This window comes from Rhineura floridana, chromosome 1 (assembly GCF_030035675.1).
Source record: "Rhineura floridana isolate rRhiFlo1 chromosome 1, rRhiFlo1.hap2, whole genome shotgun sequence".
Classification (NCBI taxonomy): domain Eukaryota; kingdom Metazoa; phylum Chordata; class Lepidosauria; order Squamata; family Rhineuridae; genus Rhineura; species Rhineura floridana.
The window spans coordinates 146,682,460-146,701,501 of NC_084480.1; the positions used below are offsets into that span (position 1 = coordinate 146,682,460).

Below are 19,042 nucleotides of genomic sequence, written 5' to 3' on the forward strand. Positions count from 1 at the left end.
AGTTCTCTTTGTCCCTACATACTAGTCACTGTATTGTTGCATTTAGGGTTCTGACTGTGTTTCTATCTCCTTTTGCTTTTGCTTTCCTTCTCTCTTTAACAATTTTAAGAGTTTCTTCAGTCATCCATTGAAGTCTTTCTCTTTTTTTAACTAGAGGTATTGTCTTTTTGCATTCTGCCCTGATAATACCTCTGACTTCAATCCATAGTTCTTCTGGTTCTCTATTCTCTAAGTTTAAAACCTCAAATCTGTTCCTTATTTGATCTTTATATTCTTCTGGGATGTTATTTAAATTGTATTTTGGCATTATGATTGCTTTGTTGTTCTTCTTTAGCTTTACTCTGATTTTTGATATTACCAGTTCATGATCTGTATCGCAGTCTGCTCCTGACCTTGTTTTTGCAGAAAGTATGGAACTTCTGCATCTTCTGCTACCAATTATATAATCAATTTGATTCCTGTATTGACCATTTGGTGATGTCCTTGTGTACCATCGTCTTTTCAGTTGCTCAAAAAATGTGTTTGCTAGAAACAAAGTATTGGCTTCACAGAATTCATTAAGTCTTCCTTCTGCTTCATTTCGATCTCTTAAGCCCCATTTCCCCACAATTCCTAATTCGTCTGTGTTCCCTACTTTTGCATTACAGTCTCCCATGGTTATCAGCACATCTTGTTTTGGTGTGTGATAAATGTCTTCCTGTACTTCTGTGTAAAATCTCTCCAATTCCTCTTCGTCTGCATTTGCCGTTGGAGCGTAGACTTTGATGATGGTTATATTAATAGGTTTCCCGTTTAATTTCATTGATATAACTCACTCAGACCTTATGTTATAGCTCTAATTGCTTTTGCTACATCACTTCTCACTATTAAAGCAACCGTTTCTTCTTAATTTCTCATTTTCTACATAAAATATTTTGTATTTGTGTGATTAAAATGTCCCATTTCCGTCCATTTTAATTCACTCACGCCAAGTACTGTAATGTTGATACGTTCCATTTCTTGCTTGACAATTTCTAACTTTCCCTGGTTCATGCTTCTCACATTCCATGTTCCTATTGTGTGCGTTGTACAACTCCGGACTCTCCTTCCACATTTGTGCGCATCAGCCTCTGGGCTTCCTTTCGGCTTTGACCTAGCTGCGTCATTAGTCACAGCGCTACTCGTCCTTTGTTCTTCCCCAGTAGCTTGGTGAGTGCCTTCTGACCTGCGGGTCTCATCTTCCAGCACTATCTCGTGTTGCATTTTGGATACTCTGTTCATAGGGTTTTCGTGGTATTCAGAGGTGGCATACCGTTGCCTTCCTCTGAGTTTGGATGCATCTTAGTCTGGTGTCTCAGCTTTGACCATTCTGCCTTGTGTGCTCCTGTTAGGAGTCTAACCTCTTGCTCTAGACTCCTGACGGCATTGCTCTCAGCTTCTTCAACACTCTCAACCCCCTTACCACATTAAGGTGTGCATCCTAGAGGGGGAACACATATGCGACACTGTTTTAAAATTTAGCCTTATTGGGGAAAAGTGATAATAGCCAGCTAATGTACGGGATATATAATTTATTTGTTTTAATTAAATTGTGCTAAAAAAAGACTCCCTTCTTTAATAAACATTTTGCCTGATTTTGAAAAAATAATTTTTAATTTTAACAGTATTTTCTAATGCTGAGGGAAGAGATAAAAACATTCTTGCTTATGGTATGGTCTTCCAGAGGAAGAGTGTGTGTGACACATTGCATGGCCTTCATGGTTGCTCAAATTATGGCCCCTATTTTATGGGAGAAAAAGTCTGCGGGTAATGAGAGAACAAGTTTACTAGTACTGGAGTTTGTGCATGTGGAAAGTTATATAATTGGAACTAGCTGCTTACAGGTTTTCATTTGGCTTTTGTATGGACTTCAGCAGAATATATTTTCTTAAAGAGGTTTGGCTCAGTTGTGATAAGGACATATCAGATCCCCTCTGAAGAGGATCAGACAGAGAGGGAGCCTTTGAGTCTTTTGCTCATGTAGAGTTATTTAGACTTGCTGACAGCTGTTAATTATTTATAAGGGTTTAGAGGTTAGCTGCCTTGTTCTAAATCAGAGTAAATCATTGAACTGAAGAGAGTTTTCTAATAAGCTTCCAAGACCCACATTATTTACCAACATTATCTTATTCCACCAAATCGTGTTCGTTTCTCATTTTGATTTTATTCTTGGGTATAATTTATTACATTTTTACATTTGTTGGAGTCATAAAGTTGAATAAGTGGCTTCTTGATGCTGTAGTGAACAGAGGCCTGGGAAACATCTGAAATCATCAGTCATATAAAGTAGGCCAGTCAAAAGGCAAATTCTTAATCTTTCAGTTAATTAAAAATCTATTGGAAAACAAGAACTTACTTTTTATTTTTTTATTAAAAAGAAGACGTCATTGCAAACAGCCAAACATCTTTGTTTTGTTCTCTGTTGTACTTTTGGCAGATGTCTAAGGACAGGGGAACCTTATGCTTTGCTTTCTGGAAAACAATACATGGCTGGAGAAGTCTTGCAGAATTTCATGGTGCTTGGTTTGGGGGTAGTGTTGCCCTTGGCCAGAATGCTACGTTAATACCAGAAAGAATAATATGAGATAAAGGTGGGTAAAGAGAGAACAAAAATGCACTTTTAGGAGGTTTTGAAATTCCTTCACGAAGTTGAGAAGGTCTGACGGGCTCAAGCACTGCGAAATGAACGGAGAAGAAAAGCAGTTCATGTGTTAGGTTTCAGTTCTTGGCATACCTTTGATTGCAGTTTGAAATGACATGCCTGTGTGACCCAAGAATCAGGAAGACAGGCCAATGCCTGTGAGGGACATTTTAGGTTGCAGAAGGAGACTTCTGCTCCATGTATCTTGCTTTGATCCTGCAGCAATGGTTCCCAAACTTTTTTTCCCTATGGACCACTTGGAAATTGCTGCTGGTTTTGGCAGATCGTGATTGTTCTGCCTCTTCTAGCAATTGTAATGCACTTTGCTAGATTCTGTGTAACTTTTAATCGTATTTTTATTGCTTTTATGTCTTATACTGTATTTTTTTATATTACCATTTCATTCCATAGAATTCAAATTGTGATAAATAAAATAAAATATAAGAAAGAGAAGAAGCAATAAACAGACAATTAAAAGTCAATATGAATATTTAATGTGAACATGCCATGGATCACCTGAATGAAACTTATGGACCACTGATGGTCCACGGACCATAGGTTGGCAATCCTGATCTATTGTATGGTGGAAATTGGAATTCAGAATTATAAACCTTGCAAGCCCACATGAATGAGATACTCTTCCACATGATGCATAATTAACTTATGGAATTCACTCGTCCAAGATGTAATGGCCACTAGATGTGAGATGACTTGCAAGGGGGAATGTTACGACAAAATCATGGAGGAAACTATAAGAATGCTTGCACAATTATAGCAGTTGTAGTGAGGGAGTGCAGTTTTTTTTTTTAGTGAAAGGTTCTTAATTGCTGATCTCATCTCTCTTTGGTGTTCCTCCATTGAACACTCGACTAGACTTTTGCTTTTAAAGTGCAGCGGAGCTTGAATTTCACCTTTGCACTGTACAGTTTATGTACAGAGAAGAGAATTTAGGTCACTTTTTTGGACTATAAGAGACCCTTTGTTACTCAGTTTAAGTGTTCTGCATAATCGTTGACTTGAATGTGGGCTTAAGTTAAATGTAAATATCCTGTTTAACTAGCGTAGAAAAGGGAGAAGATAAGGCTCCCAGTTGAAAACAAAGTCCTTACCCTCTGTTGGAGTTTCCCTCCTTTGAGTAAACCTGTTTTGATCTATTGTTTGCATATTTTGGTTATTCTGACTTGAAGGAATTGTGTTAATTCCATGTGGCATGAGACTGGATAGTCTTCTCTTGTTGCTGGTCAAACAAGGCGTTAAAAAATTATACAAATACCACACCTGTCTTACCATAGGCAAAAATGGGATGAGTATACACACCACAAGCAACAATTTCTTTTTCCAACTGCCTTCAGGTCTCTGGGATAGTGATGACAAACTCCTTTGCCTCAGCCACCAAGCTGGCTTTCTGTGAAGTTTCTTTGGTGCTCTACTGAATCCTTATAAATCCTACTGAATCTTTATCATTGGGAAAAGAGAGCTGGTGAAGTCTATTTAGGGTTGTGAGTATGTGTTAGAGAGAGAAAGTTCTATTGAGGTCAGAGTCTAGGTAGTACCCTAGTCAGGAAACTTTCTCTAGGCAACTTTAGATAGGGAAGAGGGAGTAGAAAGCAGAGTCTCTTTCTTCCTTGGAATCCCTCTGCTTTTATGAGATGTGGAATACGGAAGAATGGGGTGGAAGGCTGGCAGGGGGAAGCACTTGATTCATGTTGGCTGACTCAAAAGCAGTGCACGGCTTTGGGCCTGACTGGTGGTGGTTCTCTTGTAAAGCTGAAGGAAACGCATACCTCTAATGGGAAGTGGCACTAGCCAGGCCAAAACATTCTGCATAATGTGCAGATCAGCACCTCCCTAATCCCTTAGGATCTCTGGCATGCTGCGAAAAAATAATGTTTGGTTTGGTGAAGCATAGGGTGAACAAACAACATTTGGGCACTTTATCTAGCATAGTCAGATATGAGCAGCCCTTTATGAGTCTGAAATAAACGTGCATTCTTAATTTAAGGGAGATTATAATGTAGATTTCAAACATCAATTATAAACTGTGGAAATAATAACACTAGGAAACAAGCTGGGAGTACTTTGTGATGACAGAGTCCTAAACAGAGGACTTATTTGACAGTCAGCTTCTTTAACAACAGCAGATCTTTTGTGCAGGTGATAGGGTAGAAACATTGCAAAATACTGTGGCTTGGCATAGGAAGTTCTCAATTTATAAAATGTACACGTCCCCTGTAACTAAAGTAGAGCTCAAGGTGACGCGCAACAAAAAATGATCATAATATTAAATTCAAGTTTAAAATACTTTCTGAATATTTCCGCAGCCAGAGGAAATCTAGTAATTCATCCTTACAAATAAGTCCAAAAGAAGTTACAAGGGGTGGATTGGGGGGGTGGGGGAGAAAAGAAAACATGAGACTTCTAGGGTTGATGGGAATCTGTTCATTAGGGCCCAGCATGAGTTAAGAGACTCTGACCTAATTGTGCCTGAAAAGATTCTTCAGAGGAGCTGGTTGCACATCTTATGGGCCTAAAGTAACTTACACATTTAAAGCCTGATTGAATAGGTAGGTTTTCACAAACCATCTGAATGCTAAGAAGGGTAACCTTGGAAGTCTCCCTGAAGAGAACATGTAGTAATTCTGGCATCACAGCTAAGAGCCCTATCTGAGGAGCCCATAAACCTGACATCATAATGAGCCATATGCAGAATGGGGCCTCCCAGATGTTCTTTGACTGCAGGATGGTTTATATGGAAGATGTTCCCAAAGATACTTGGAGCTAAAGCTATTTCTGAATAGAGTGCATTTGCACATGATTGCAGCATGCTTTCTTCTTGTACAGCTTTATTAAGTAACTTTGAATGAACTTACAGACATTGGTAAAACAATTCACATTGCTTTGAGAATATATTTTCTGGATTTGCAGAAGTCTGCATTACTTCATGTGCAAGTTGCCAAGAAGACAACACTTGGCAATAGTTTTGAAGTCATTTGCCTGAAGCTGGAAAGTTAATGCTGCTTTAATTGGTAAACATTTCTTTATCTCTGGCCAGTGCCTGTTGCGAAATGCTTGAATTCATGGCTGCAGTGAAATATGATTGTGATCCTAACTGTTTTTACCAGCGTTATCTCTTTCCAGTGCAAGAGAAACTGCTTCAGCATTAGCATGTTGCCATAGGTTTGTGATGTTGCTCAGCAATTATTATATCAAAATTAGGGTATAGTATATTGGAATCAGCCCTTATAACATCATGTGAAATAAAATGTTGACATGCAATTATTTTAAGCCATTTTTGTAATGTGTGTGTTTATAAAGGAACTTAGACCATCCTGGTCACCTATGGTGTGTAAGAATTATTTGCAGTCAGACAGGCAAAGCTTTTGTAAGTTAGAATTCACATCTCACTCTCTTCCCTAAGCCTCCATCTTTAAGCTGTTGGTTTGTCATAAATGGCTAACACAAATAAGTTTGAACAGGTGTGCTAGTAACTTTTGTGGACCTCTTGCAAGGCTGAAGAAACTACTGCTAGGGGCTTTTTTAAAAGTAGTGCTAAGTTGCCCTTCATTTTCTTGACAGGTGGCTTTTTTGTTTTCTTGAAGGTACGGACACTCTTTGTCAGCGGTCTGCCTCTGGACATCAAACCCCGGGAGCTCTACCTGTTGTTCAGACCATTCAAGGTACTCTGCTTCTACTATCAGCTCCTAAAAAAAATCCTTGGACTGAAATGCCAATCTGCTTATTTACGTGAATGCTTGTGGTTCATGGTTATAAATGGCAAATTACCATAGTAATGTGTAATTGCCTCTTCTATAGAGAAGCAGACAGAAATTCAGATGATGTTCCCAGTATCTGTATTTTAAAAACAATGAGATGCAGTCTATCATGATATCTTATTTCAAATAAAAATTTGGCCAAGATGACTTTCCCATGAACTGAGAGCTGGCCAGGAGCCCAAGAAGAGAGTGATTATAAATAGCATAATGGTGTGATCAGAGGTTTTAAGTTACAAATACCAACCTCTAATGATGATGATATAGATATGGAGTAGGATACAGATTGGGTGATATGTAGCATCTTACACAACCATGCAATACGGTCTGCAAGCATGCATTCATATTCCTGGTTATTACTTGAAATCTGCCATCTCTCAGTCCTGGGCACAGAATTTCTACAGCCCAGCATTCCTTCTGATGAGCAGCTTGCTATATTCTGTGCTGAAGTGCTGGTCTCTCCTAGGAGATAAACCAAAGTGCCCCAAGTTTTAATTAACTACTAGATGTAAGAATGTCCCATCTCTAGACTTCCCTAGTAGACATTAGGTGTCTTGGCCTATGTATGTGTCAAACTAAATCTTCCTAGCTAATTTTGAAGTACATTAACCACCTTCATGGCCCTGAGATAGTGGAATATAAATGTTCCCTTCTCATACTTCTTCGTAGTTGGGGTTTCTTTGGGTGCATATTGTATCCTTGTCATGAAAGCAATACGTGCACATGTTCCATTTCAGATTCTTACTATAAATGTACCATATCTGAGCTTTCTGGGTCTTGTAGACATATATCCTGTAAATATTTTTGTTTTTACTTCCTGAGAGCCTCTCGCTGCAAAATTGCAGACAGGAATAACATTGCTTCCCACTGCTTTAAGAAAGCAATTGGTTGTTTTGGGACATATCACTCCAATCCCCACCCTTCTGTCAGACCTGTTTGCATGCCTAGGAAACACACCTCATATTAAGGAAAGGGGCAAAGCCTGTCATGTTCAACAGGCCTGGAAGCAACAGGTCAAGACTGATTTTGAGCAATAACCAGCACAACTACTGTCTGAAAATAAAACCGAATGACAGCATGGGACTTTGGAAAGCAGGGACAGAAGATTCTTTTCCCTCTGTCCCTGCTTTAGAAGGAGGTAGAGCCCAAGGGGAGGAAAGGTGAGACAAAGTCACCTGGGTAAGGCATTTGGGACTGGAACTTGTCCCACCCATATAGCTATAGTCCATCCTTATGGTTAATTTCCCTACACACACATCCCCTATTTGGTGGGCATCTCATTAGCTGGTTAAAATCTACATCATTAGCCAATAGATTTATTTTCAATAACCTGAAGTGACTTTATTTATTTGGTTAATTGGGAAGATGGTGAGACACAAGTCCAATATCTGTATATACCTGGCTGGGACTCATAAAAGGTTCTTTCAAATTTGGTAACTGGAGTCCAGAGTTGAGAGATGACTCTTTTAAGGATAGTCCCCAAGATGACCTACATAGCAATCCATCTTGTTGGAGGCTGGCGGGAGCGGAGCCTGCGGAGACAGAGCTGACAGAAGGGGTCGTCACATCCGGAATGCTTTCAGGAGCCTCTAGAAGGGGAAGTGGCTGGCTGTGCTGGGAGGGCACAGTGGAAGGAAATGAAATAACGTGTTTCCTTCTGTCACCACTTTTCCTGGCATATCGGCTGCTGAGACGGAGGGCCACGAGAGCAAGCTGAACAGGACCAGGATGTAGCATAACCCCCCCTCCCCCGATACCCCCCTGAATGCTCCTTCAGGCCTTCTGCTGGCTTTTGCCGGTTCCCCTTATGACAGGTTGGGCATCTCTGGAGGCCGCAGCTCACCTGGGATGAGGGACTTATACCGGTGTAGCCTGGCAGAGCTGGGCGCAGCCAGAGATCCACCATATCCTACTCCCCTCAGCCTGGCATAAATAGCAGTTGGACTGCACCCCAAATGTCCGAGAAATGCAAAAATATAATATAGAAATCTTTTTCCCCATCTGCACCTGGGATTTGATGTTATCATGCTTTGTTATATATGACTATACTCTTTGGATGTGTTTATGATGTATATGTTATTTTGGAATATAGTTTCTTATAATAAGTTTTAAAATATTTTTGTACATCGTTAACTTTCCCTGTAATACTATATGAAGTTTCTCTCTGCTACAAAAAAACCCTATTGTTCCTTGCATGTTTTATATCATATCTTTTGGCATCCATATTTAATAGCGGGGATTAGACATCCTGTTCTCTTAGACCCCTGGGTGGCTAACCTTTTTTGGCCCTGTGGGGGCTGCATGCCAATGGTGGATGTGGCCATTCCTCCCTCCCATGCATGCATGTGCGCGTGTGGTGCGCGCACACATACACACACAGAGCTCCTTCTTCCCTGATCTGAGCAGATCAGCTGAGAAGAGGAGTAGTTATTGCTCCCTCCCTGTTCATCAAATGACAGATCTGATGAGAGGGGAGAAAACAGTTTGGGGGTTTAAACCTCTCCTGCCAGTCCAGTACTGTGTCTGCTTATTTTCCCCCTTTTTATCCCTGCTGCCAAAATTGGGGTATTGGGCCCACCCAGAAAAAATTACCTGGAGACAGGATTGATAAGGTCAGGGGTTAACTTCCCGTTTTACTCCATTCCAGATTCTGTATGGCACTTTAAATCCACAAGAACACTGTCTTAAATATTAGTTCTCTTTTTAAAGACCGTTTTTAAATCAAAGAACCTCTCTACACATCCAGTATAGTCATGTAGAGAAACTGGATTTAAGATTGCATGTTGGCGATATTATGTTTGAATGCTCCACCTACAGTATAAAAAAACCTCTTTGCACTTTAGGAAACTAGCATGTGATGTTAGGGCAAAGTGTTCTAGGCTCAGGCTTTCTGCCTTGTGTGCAAATTTTTCATATTCATATGTTCCCTGAGATATCTGGCTGGTCACTGTTTATAGTAGAGGGGAGGCAATGGAATGTGCGATTATCCCACCTGCTGTGGAAAAGTTTGTCCCAAAGCCGCAAAACCACAGCCATACTGAATTACTACTACTATAAAATTCAAGATATTCTAATCCTTCCCAGCCTGAATGAGTTTTACAATGCAAATCAATGCATGGTTACTTAGAGGCAAGTCCTACTGTGCTCAAGCAGGCTTACTTCTAGGTGCTTGAATAGCTTTTCAGGCTTGCTATTTTTGTTTAATGTTTCTCTCTCAAACTAGAAAATCAGGTTACATATTTCTAGTAATAATGAGTACCTTTAAACTGTGCTGTTAATCCCACACTTAGGAATTGGAATAGAGAGAGCAGCTCCTAACCTTAATAATTCTTCTGCCTTGATGCCAAATGAAATATCTTGCATCTTTCACACAAATCTCACTTTTAAAATTTGCTGTTTCTAAATATAGCCAGATAATAAGTCACTCAAGGAAAAATGTCCCATATAATATTTTTATATATTCACGTTTATTTATCTGCCATTGATCTTAAATTTTATCCTGGCCAGATTGTAATTTTTATTTCTTTCTGCAGGGTTATGAAGGCTCTCTTATTAAACTCACATCTAAGCAGGTAAGCCTAATGCACAATGAAATCCTTAGTATAAACCTCAGCAGTGTATAGTTAATGTGAGAAATTCTAAACAATGGAGATGGTATGAAATTTTGGCACTACCTTTCAAACACCAGCAATCATTTCAACTAGCTTGTGGGCCATTATACATTATTTGGGTTTATATGGAGTTCAGCAAACATTTTCAAAAGCATCATATAGTAATACTGTGAACAGATTAAAGGCAATAGATAGTCTGTTTTTTAACCGATTGAAGGAAAACCAAGCTTTAATGCGTTCTTTGCCGTTTAACACAAAATAGCCTTAAAAATAAGCAAGTGAACCTTGTACTTCCCAGCCTTCCCCTTAAAATTGGTTATCATCAATGCTTTATTTGATTAATCTGTTGAGTTGATGGATTAAAGTAGCTGCTGTAGCAATATTTTTTTTTGTAACTGAAGTGTGAATATCCCTATCCTTGAATTCTGTTGTAACCCTCCCAACAACCCCCAAACCTTTCTTTTTCTCTTTTCTTCCAGCCTGTGGGTTTTGTTAGTTTTGACAGTCGCTCAGAAGCAGAAGCTGCTAAGAATGCTTTGAATGTAAGTAATGGTGCCATATGGAAAGGTATTGGATTGTGCTAGAGTAGAGCTTCAGTAGCAGCAGAACCAGGCAGCGGAGCTCTTGCTGGCCCTCCGCCACTTGGGTTTGGGGGGTCATCTCTTCAGACGCTCACACATATAAAGACGTCCCTGAACATAGAAAGTTAGAGCTTCAGGGACAGCAAACCCAAGGTGGGGCTGTGCAAACTATTATTTTATTATTTATAGACCACACTTTTCCATCACAAACCAGTCAAACATCATAAAATAATAATAATAAAATAATAATAAAATTGCACTATATATTAAAACCGAAAACACCATTGAGATCATCAAAAATTTACATCAGCAGCAACAACTATAGTGCTGGCAGATGTAAAACCCAGAGCAAGCTTAAGTAAGACCTTCGAAAGTCTAGAAGAACAGATGTGTTTTAATGTGGTGATGGAAGCCCATCAGTGATGTGGCCACCTGTACTTCCAGGATCAGGGAGTCCCGTATTCTGTGTCCCTGTACAGCAAGCAACAGTCATTGTTGGAGACCAAGAAGCCCCTCCCCTGCCAATCTCAGAGCTGAGCTGGCTAATACGGAGAAAGGCACTTCATCATGTACCTAGGTCTCAAGTACTTTCAGGACTTTATACATTAGCATCACCACTAGAATTGGGTCTAGTAATTTATAGGCAGCCCATGCAGATCCCACAAGATATGTGTTACGATCGTCCTGATGTACCTGTCAGTACTTGAATGCCAGCATTCTTCACTAACTGCAGTTTCTGGACCATCCTCAAGGGTAACTCTATGTAGAACACATTCCTGTAATCAATATGGGAGGTTACTGGAGCATTGAGAGCTGTGACAAGGCTGTTTCAGTTCAGGAACAGCCATAGCTGGCAAACCAGCTGTAGCTAGAAATAGGTATTCCTTGCCATTGAAGACACCTGGACCTCCAGTGAGAGAGATGGATCCAGGAGCACTCCCATACTATGTACCTGCTCTTTCAGGGGGAGTGCAACTCCATCCAGAAGAGGCTGAGCACCCAATTCCCATTTCTGAGAACCACCCACCAGTGCCTCTATCTTGTCAGAATTCAGCTTCAGTTAAGAGCCCTTTCTTAGCTCCAGTCAACAGTTCAGCACCAACACATCTGCAACTAGTTCAGATACTATGGAGAAATAGGGCTGGGTGTCACTTGCATAGTGATGACACTGAGCCCCAAACTCCCTGATGACAGCACTCAGCAGCTGCATATAGATGCCAAACATCTATGTGGGAACAAGATGGGACTCCAAAGCTGTATTGCCATGAGGCTGAGCAGAAGCTACCCAACGCTACTGTCTGGAAACAGCCCTGCAGGTTAGAATGGGACTACAGTGGCCCCAAGCCCAACCCACAGAGCCACTCAGGAGGATTTTGTGGCTGATGGTATAAAAAACTGACGAGAGTTCAGGGGGAACCGACAGTATGGTGCTGCGTCTCATCTCTCTCCCAAAGCATGTCATCACTGAGAGGGACCAAAGCTATCTCAGTGCCGAAGCCAGGCCTGAAGCCTATTGGAATGGTCAAGATATTGAGGAAATGCTGTGTGTAGGGGGGCTGTCTCAGTTTTCAGCAGCTCCCATTGAGTTCTGTGGAATAAACCAAATAGGCTGTAGTCATGAGACCCAGTTGAGAAGGGGTGAAACATCACCTCACACACTGTGTTGCCAAACAGGGGAGGGAGCAGTATCTCTGAGTCCAGATTTTTACTTTCGCCGATGTAAATGGGGGGAGAGAAAATGCTGCAATAGAGGCAAAACATGTTCTTTGCCCCTTTTGCTTAATAGCCTGGCCCCAGTGAGAGGGATCTTGCAAGAAAGTGCAATGTTTCCTGCAGCGTATGCAGCCTTTTCTTCTACTGTTGTTTGTCCATCATAATGATGGGCATTTTCCTGTTACTAGTAATGGATTAAATAAGGCAGGAAATAGCCCTTCCATGCTAGAATATTCCTCTCTACCCATCTTCAGTTTAGGCTTCTGTGTGGTGTTCAGGTTTTTCTAAATTCCTTAGTCTTCCTTCAGGTGGAGCAGATGTTCCCTTTTGTGTTCTGCCAGTAAGATTGCTCAGATATTGTTGAGTGCAAACATAGTTCAGCCAAGTTTAATGTACGTTAAAAAAAATGTTGGAAAGACAGGTTTGTTGGGGGTTTTTTGCTCTCAGTGCAAGAGGATAGAGAGGTTAACCTAGTTTAAGAAATGAAATTATTCTACCTGTAGTGATGAATTATCTCACTTTATCAGAAATTTGACTGGATATTTTGCTCTCATACCTTTAAGTATAGGATCCTAGTAAATTGTCTTGGAGTCTTGTTTGCCTGTCCGTATGCAAAATGCTAAGTCATGCCTCTAATTCCTGGAGGTATTTTGCCTGAAACCTCTTGTCTTTTGACTGAGTATGCAGCCCTAGGCTATTTCACCACATTTTTCTAGAGTGGTTCCTGAGCAAGCAGGCAGGGATATGTTGATCTTGCTTTCAGAGGTCCCTGAATTGGTCAAGATTTGTCTGTCTGCAGGTTTGCAGGTGTGTGCCTTGTGCACTGAACAAAAACAAATACTGTACAAAAGTGACATGAATTTTGCAGTCTGTATACATCGTGCAAGCTAAGTAAACTTCCATATAGTTCCTTTTTTTTTGCAATTAATTCTATCTCTGCTAGTCATGTGATAGTGGTACATAATTCTGCAAGGCAGAAGAACCCCAACCCCTATCCTGGAGCTATGGTGGTTAAGAGTGTTGGACTAAGGCCTCTAAGACTTGGGTTCAGATCTCCACTCAGCCATGAAGCTGACTGGATGACCTTGGGCCAGTCACCTTCTCTTAGCCTAACCTATCTCACAGAGTTGTTGTGAGGATGAAATGGGGAGGGAGAGAACCATGCATGCCACCTTGAGCTCATTGGGGGGAAAGCGGGATAAATAAAATGCTGTTTAGCACTTTCCCTTTCAAGCCCATCTGTGCAATCTTAAGGGCCAGAAGCTTGCTTTGCATGCACACCCACCCACCCTTCCTTCCCCCATAACAGTTGGCACCCCATGGCTACTGAACACACTCCCATCTCTTGGCTGGTGTGTGTGTGAGAGAGAGAGTGTGAGTGAGCGAGAGCGAGAGCGCCTTGGGGTATCCTCAAGCCTGCTGATGCATCCTTCTTGTGTGTCACTGGTACTGTTTTGGCTGCATAGGATTGGTACTCACACCAGAAATAGAAGAAATGACACTAGACAATTAAATATATTGGTCAGTTTTACTTCAGAGATGCTAAACAGCCACTTCCTCAATTGCTCTGAGGGTGGCGAAGCTTTACAAATGTTGGTTCTGTTTTGTTCTCCTCTCTTTTATATAACAAATGACTGACATAAGGCTACCAGGCTTATGTAACGGTTTATTGACTAGTCATTTTTGTGGACTTATTTCCATTATGTATTTTTTCAAATGTACAAAACTGGGGTGGAAAAACGGGGAAGTGATGGCCCTCATCTAGAGAGAGTTGATCACAGTTAAGTCCAAAAGAAATAAACTAGGGGTCTGCAGTCAACATTTGGACAAGTAAATGCCAATGCACGGCACCCTTCCCCTCAGTCAATTAGCTCGCTCTGATGCATGCCCTCCATGTTGCCTGCAATTCTGTAGTCTCTTTCCGTCCATCATATGAGCACTTTTCCTTCGCTTCCTCTCACTCTCTCTCTTCCCCACTCCTAGGCTGATACTTAACACTGTTCATGGTGAGCAAGAATTCACAACCCCGAGCATAGTACTATCTTACCCACGCTCTTAAGATTTGATGAAGGGGGCCTACTCTGTGTCCCAGCTATGGTGGAGGCTAGATGACGGGGACAAGAGAAAGGGCCTTCCCTGTAGCTGCGCCTAAATTCTCTTTGTTCAGTATGGTTTGGTTGGCCCCCTCTTACGGTCTTTCCACTGTTTCAACATTTGGCAAAAACCTTTTTGTTTAGGGTGGCATTTTCAGATAAGTAATGTTGTTTATCGTATGCATTTATCTGTTGTACCTGTCTCAGCAGAAAGCAGAGAGTAGGAATAAACGGACAGTTCTACCAATGGAGGGCTGTAGAAAGTGGAGTCCCTCAAGGATCGGTATTGGGACCTGTACTTTTCAACTTGTTCATTAATGACCTAGAATTAGGAGTGAGCAGTGAAGTGGCCAAGTTTGCTGACGACACTAAATTGTTCAAGGTTGTTAAAACAAAAAGGGATTGCGAAGAGCTCCAAAAAGACCTCTCTAAACTGAGTGAATGGGCAGAAAATGGCAAATGCAATTCAATATAAACAAGTGTAAAATTATGCATATTGGAGCAAACAATCTTAATTTCACATATACGCTCATGGGGTCTGAACTGGCGGTGACCGACCAGGAGAGAGACCTCGGGGTTGTAGTGGACAGCACGATGAAAATGTTGACCCAGTGCGCAGCAGCTGTGAAAAAGGCAAATTCCATGCTAGCGATAATTAGGAAAGGTATTGAAAATGAAACAGCCAATATCATAATGCCATTGTATAAATCTATGGTGCGGCTGCATTTGGAATACTGTGTACAGTTCTGGTCGCCTCATCTCAAAAAGGATATGATAGAGTTGGAAAAGGTTCAGAAGAGGGCAACCAGAATGATCAAGGGGATGGAGCGACTCCCTTACGAGGAAAGGTTGCAGCATTTGGGGCTTTTTAGTTTAGAGAAAAGGCGGGTCAGAGGAGACATGATAGAAGTGTATAAAATTATGCATGGCATTGAGAAAGTTGATAGAGAAAAGTTTTTCTCCCTCTCTCATAATACTAGAACTCGTGGACATTCAAAGAAGCTGAATGTTGGAAGATTCAGGACAGACAAAAGGAAGTACTTCTTTACTCAGCACATAGTTAAACTATGGAATTTGCTCCCACAAGACACAGTAATGGCCACCAGCTTGGATGGCTTTAAAAGAAGATTAGACAAATTCATGGAGGACAGGGCTATCAATGGCTACTAGCCATGATGGCTGTGCTCTGCCAGCCTAGTCAGAGGCAGCATGCTTCTGAAAACCAGTTGCCGGAAGCCTCAGGAGGGGAGAGTGTTCTTGTACTTGGGTCCTGCTTGCAGGCTTCCCCCAGGCACCTGGTTGGCCACTGTGAGAACAGGATGCTGGACGAGATGGGCCACTGGCCTGATCCAGCAGGCTCTTCTTATGTTCTTATGTTCTTATGATTGTTTTATAGTTTATTTTAACTGTTAGATGCCTTTAGTAATGCATAAGCAATAGAAGAATGAGTTGTCAGTACTGGTATGAATAGATTAAATTCAGTACCAGATAGGATAGATTTGCTGTGTGACCAACTTCAGACCCATTGATTTCAATAGGCCTTATACATGACCAGCTACCTCTGGCTCAGGGTCATTGAATTTCACATGAAAAGCACAGATGGCTTTAGGTTTGTGAACTGTTCCAAGCTATTCTTTAAGTGTTTCTGTGTAGGCTACCATGCAGAAATTCTGCCAGATACGGAAGTGACAAGATGCACCTCATTGATCTTGTCGACATCAGGTTATGGATGAATGCAGACAGGTATCTAAGATATAGTTGCTTTACACTGGGAAAAAAACTATGCTGGATGTGTGAAAATAATCGCAGGTGTCACGTGAAAATCATTACTGCCCTGGGCACTTTTTTTGGAGGAAGAGTTGGGATATAAATTTAAATAGATAATCTCTTGATGTTTTGAAAATCTTCTCTTGATGTTGTTGCTATCAAGCAATGGTGATATATGTGTTTGTTCTCCCTCTGATTGGAAGAAATATAGATATTGGTAATTCATACTTTAAATTGCACCAGGACTCAGTAAAGAGGTAATAAAGAAGAGTGTCTCTAAGCATATGAAGAATGAATTTATCTCAAAACTGATTACCTTCAGCACCCCTCTGGAGTTAGACAGAGCATTTCTAAAGAGGAACATGCTTTAGCTCTGATACTTTTCAAAAAAGTTATTATTAATTTGACTTGTGGGGGGTGGGAGAGGGTGTTAGCTGCCAGAATATATAATGTGTACAGAGTTAACCTCATTATTGATGACTTTCAAAGTAAAAATCTCTTGGAGTGCAGGGAACAATTTTTCAGGCTAGGATAAAAAGCATGCAGTAAGTACTTTGGTTTCTCAGTCTGTTTTTCTGTCTTCATTTTTATGTACAATGTCTTTTTGGCTCTGCTGATCTCCAGGGATAAGAGTGGAGCAGAGCAGGATACAGACTACCTTATATGGTGCTGATACTAAAGATGTTTTAGGAATGTGACTTGCTCTAAAGCCCATGGCCCCAGTTTTTGCTGCCAAACAAATTAGGTCATTTAAACTTCTTAGGTTTTAAAAGGATGTTGGAACTTTAATTTGGAACAAGAAACTAATGTTGTTTTTTGTTGAATGGTTCAGATTCCCAGGGAGTTTAGGTTTGTAGTATTTTGGGCCTTCAACCCTATTTGCTGGTTTCTGGGTGCAGTCTTTTTGTGGTTTGATATTAACAGGGAAACTTTAAGGCCTACTAAATACCACATCTTTACTTCAATTTTGGGGACTTGCTTAAAAATAATCTTGGTCCTAGGATATACAGTACATGTGACCCTTAAAATACACCTCGAGGGAGGGAGAAGCTTTATACCATGAAAGGTTAATTTTCCAACACAGTTGGCTCAAGCATCTTTATCCATGACTGAAGGCCACTCACATTCAGCAGAATCAAGAAAATGAAAGCTTTCCTCCCGTACTGTACCATGTCATGTTGCATGTATGGATGCTTCTTGGTGGTAGGTGGTAGTGGAGAACTCTCTCCATCCAGAAAATGAACTTGTCAGGCTGGGCTGTGATAATCACTGGAGGGGGAGGCGAGAAAGCAATGCCCTCTGCACCAGCCTGGTGGGGACATACTGCCACTGGGCTCCTCCTTCCCAGACCTCCATTAGCGGCCATTCCATCTGTCTGTGTAACTTGGCCTTTAATTTACTTGTCATTGTGTTCTTCCTACTGTGGCATCAGCAGTCTTGAATCTTTTCAGAACCAGGACCCAGAATCCTCTGAACTGTGGTGACACTAGATGAGGGTTTAATCAAGGTCCACCTTCAATCCCAACTGCAATATGGGACACATTTCCAGACACATGTTCCTGTTGTAAACATGGCCTGGAACCCCTGCCTGCGGGAGGGGAAGCAGTTGTCAGGAGACAGTTCCAGGGCGAAAGTGGTATGGGGAGCAGAACGTTAACCACCCCTTCTCTCTCATCTGTGCCTTCTGCCCTCCTGATGCTGCTTTTCAATACTCTTTAGACCAGAGCTGATGGCAATCTGTGTTGTATAATTAATTGGTTACTGTGCCTTGTCATTTGCATGCTTAACTAGCAGAGTGCTGAGAGAGCTGAGTGATTGGTTGCTAGATTTTGCCTCATTATAGCTAATTGAAGGGTTTCAATAGGATAATCCTTTTCATGGGAAATGCATGCTTGGGTTTTAGACAGGGCTGTGGAGTCGGTACGTCAAACCTTCAACTCCGACTCCTCTATTTTTCTACTCTCTGACTCTGACTCCTTCATAAATGGCAAATGTATATTAATTTATTAATATTAATAAAGTAATATTAGTATTAATATTAAAATATTAATTTTATTTTGAAGTCAGAGTCGGTACATTTCTTCTGACTCCACCCAAAATTGCTTCCGACTCCACAGCCCTGGTTTTAGATGCAATTTCAAATCTGTCTAGCAGTATAAATACAAAAGGGAGTTCTGTCGTTGGACTTGCGCATCTCATGGTCCTCATATGCATTGTCTGCTAGTAGGTAACCATAATGCCAGAAATGCTGAAATCTTTAACAAGAAACTACCTTATGCCAGGTAGCTATTTGTCCATTTAGCTCAGCATTGTCTAGTCTGACTGGGAGCATCTCTCTCATCACCTGCTAACTGGAGGTGCCAGGGATTGACCCTGGGAACTTCTGCATGCAAAGTACGTGTCTTGCCATGGAGCTATGACCCCTCCCCATGTTGCCTGCCTTGTCACTCTTTGGAAGCATCCCTTGCAGGGACAGTTGACTTGCAAATCTATTTATTGTAAGGCTAGTTCTCTCTCAGATGGATATACTTGTATCTGGCATGTACTACTTCAGACTGCAGGTGGGGAATCGCACGATAGAATTCTCTACCATACAAAAGATTGCCTTGGGTGGGTGTGGGGTGGGGTTGTATTTTAAATCACACTAAAGGTGTATCTCACTATTGTACCTATAATTTATTCACCAGGGTTCTTTTTAACATGTATTACTACAATGTACAGATTGGATTCAGAGTTTTCCAGAATCGGGGGGGGAGGGGGGCAGCTCTGTGTGGATTTCTAGACTAGGCCTTGGTAGTTTTCCTGCTTCTCTTTCCATGTTTAGTATCGTGGAACTCCAAAGCTTACA

General features: G+C 41.2%; 1 protein-coding gene across 3 annotated transcripts in view; it reads left to right on the forward strand.

The window, feature by feature from the left end:
- Positions 1–19,042, forward strand: part of RBPMS (RNA binding protein, mRNA processing factor) — a 107,762-nt gene that overhangs the window by 44,287 nt on the left and 44,433 nt on the right. For all 3 annotated transcript variants that reach the window (XR_009763988.1, XM_061635617.1, XM_061635609.1), the window contains exons 2-4: positions 6,259–6,336; positions 9,963–10,001; positions 10,520–10,582. Coding sequence is in view for 2 of the 3 variants with exons in the window: in XM_061635617.1 (XP_061491601.1) it covers positions 6,259–6,336; positions 9,963–10,001; positions 10,520–10,582 (180 nt within the window). In the remaining variant the exon portion in view is untranslated. The remainder of the gene's footprint in view (positions 1–6,258; positions 6,337–9,962; positions 10,002–10,519; positions 10,583–19,042) is intronic.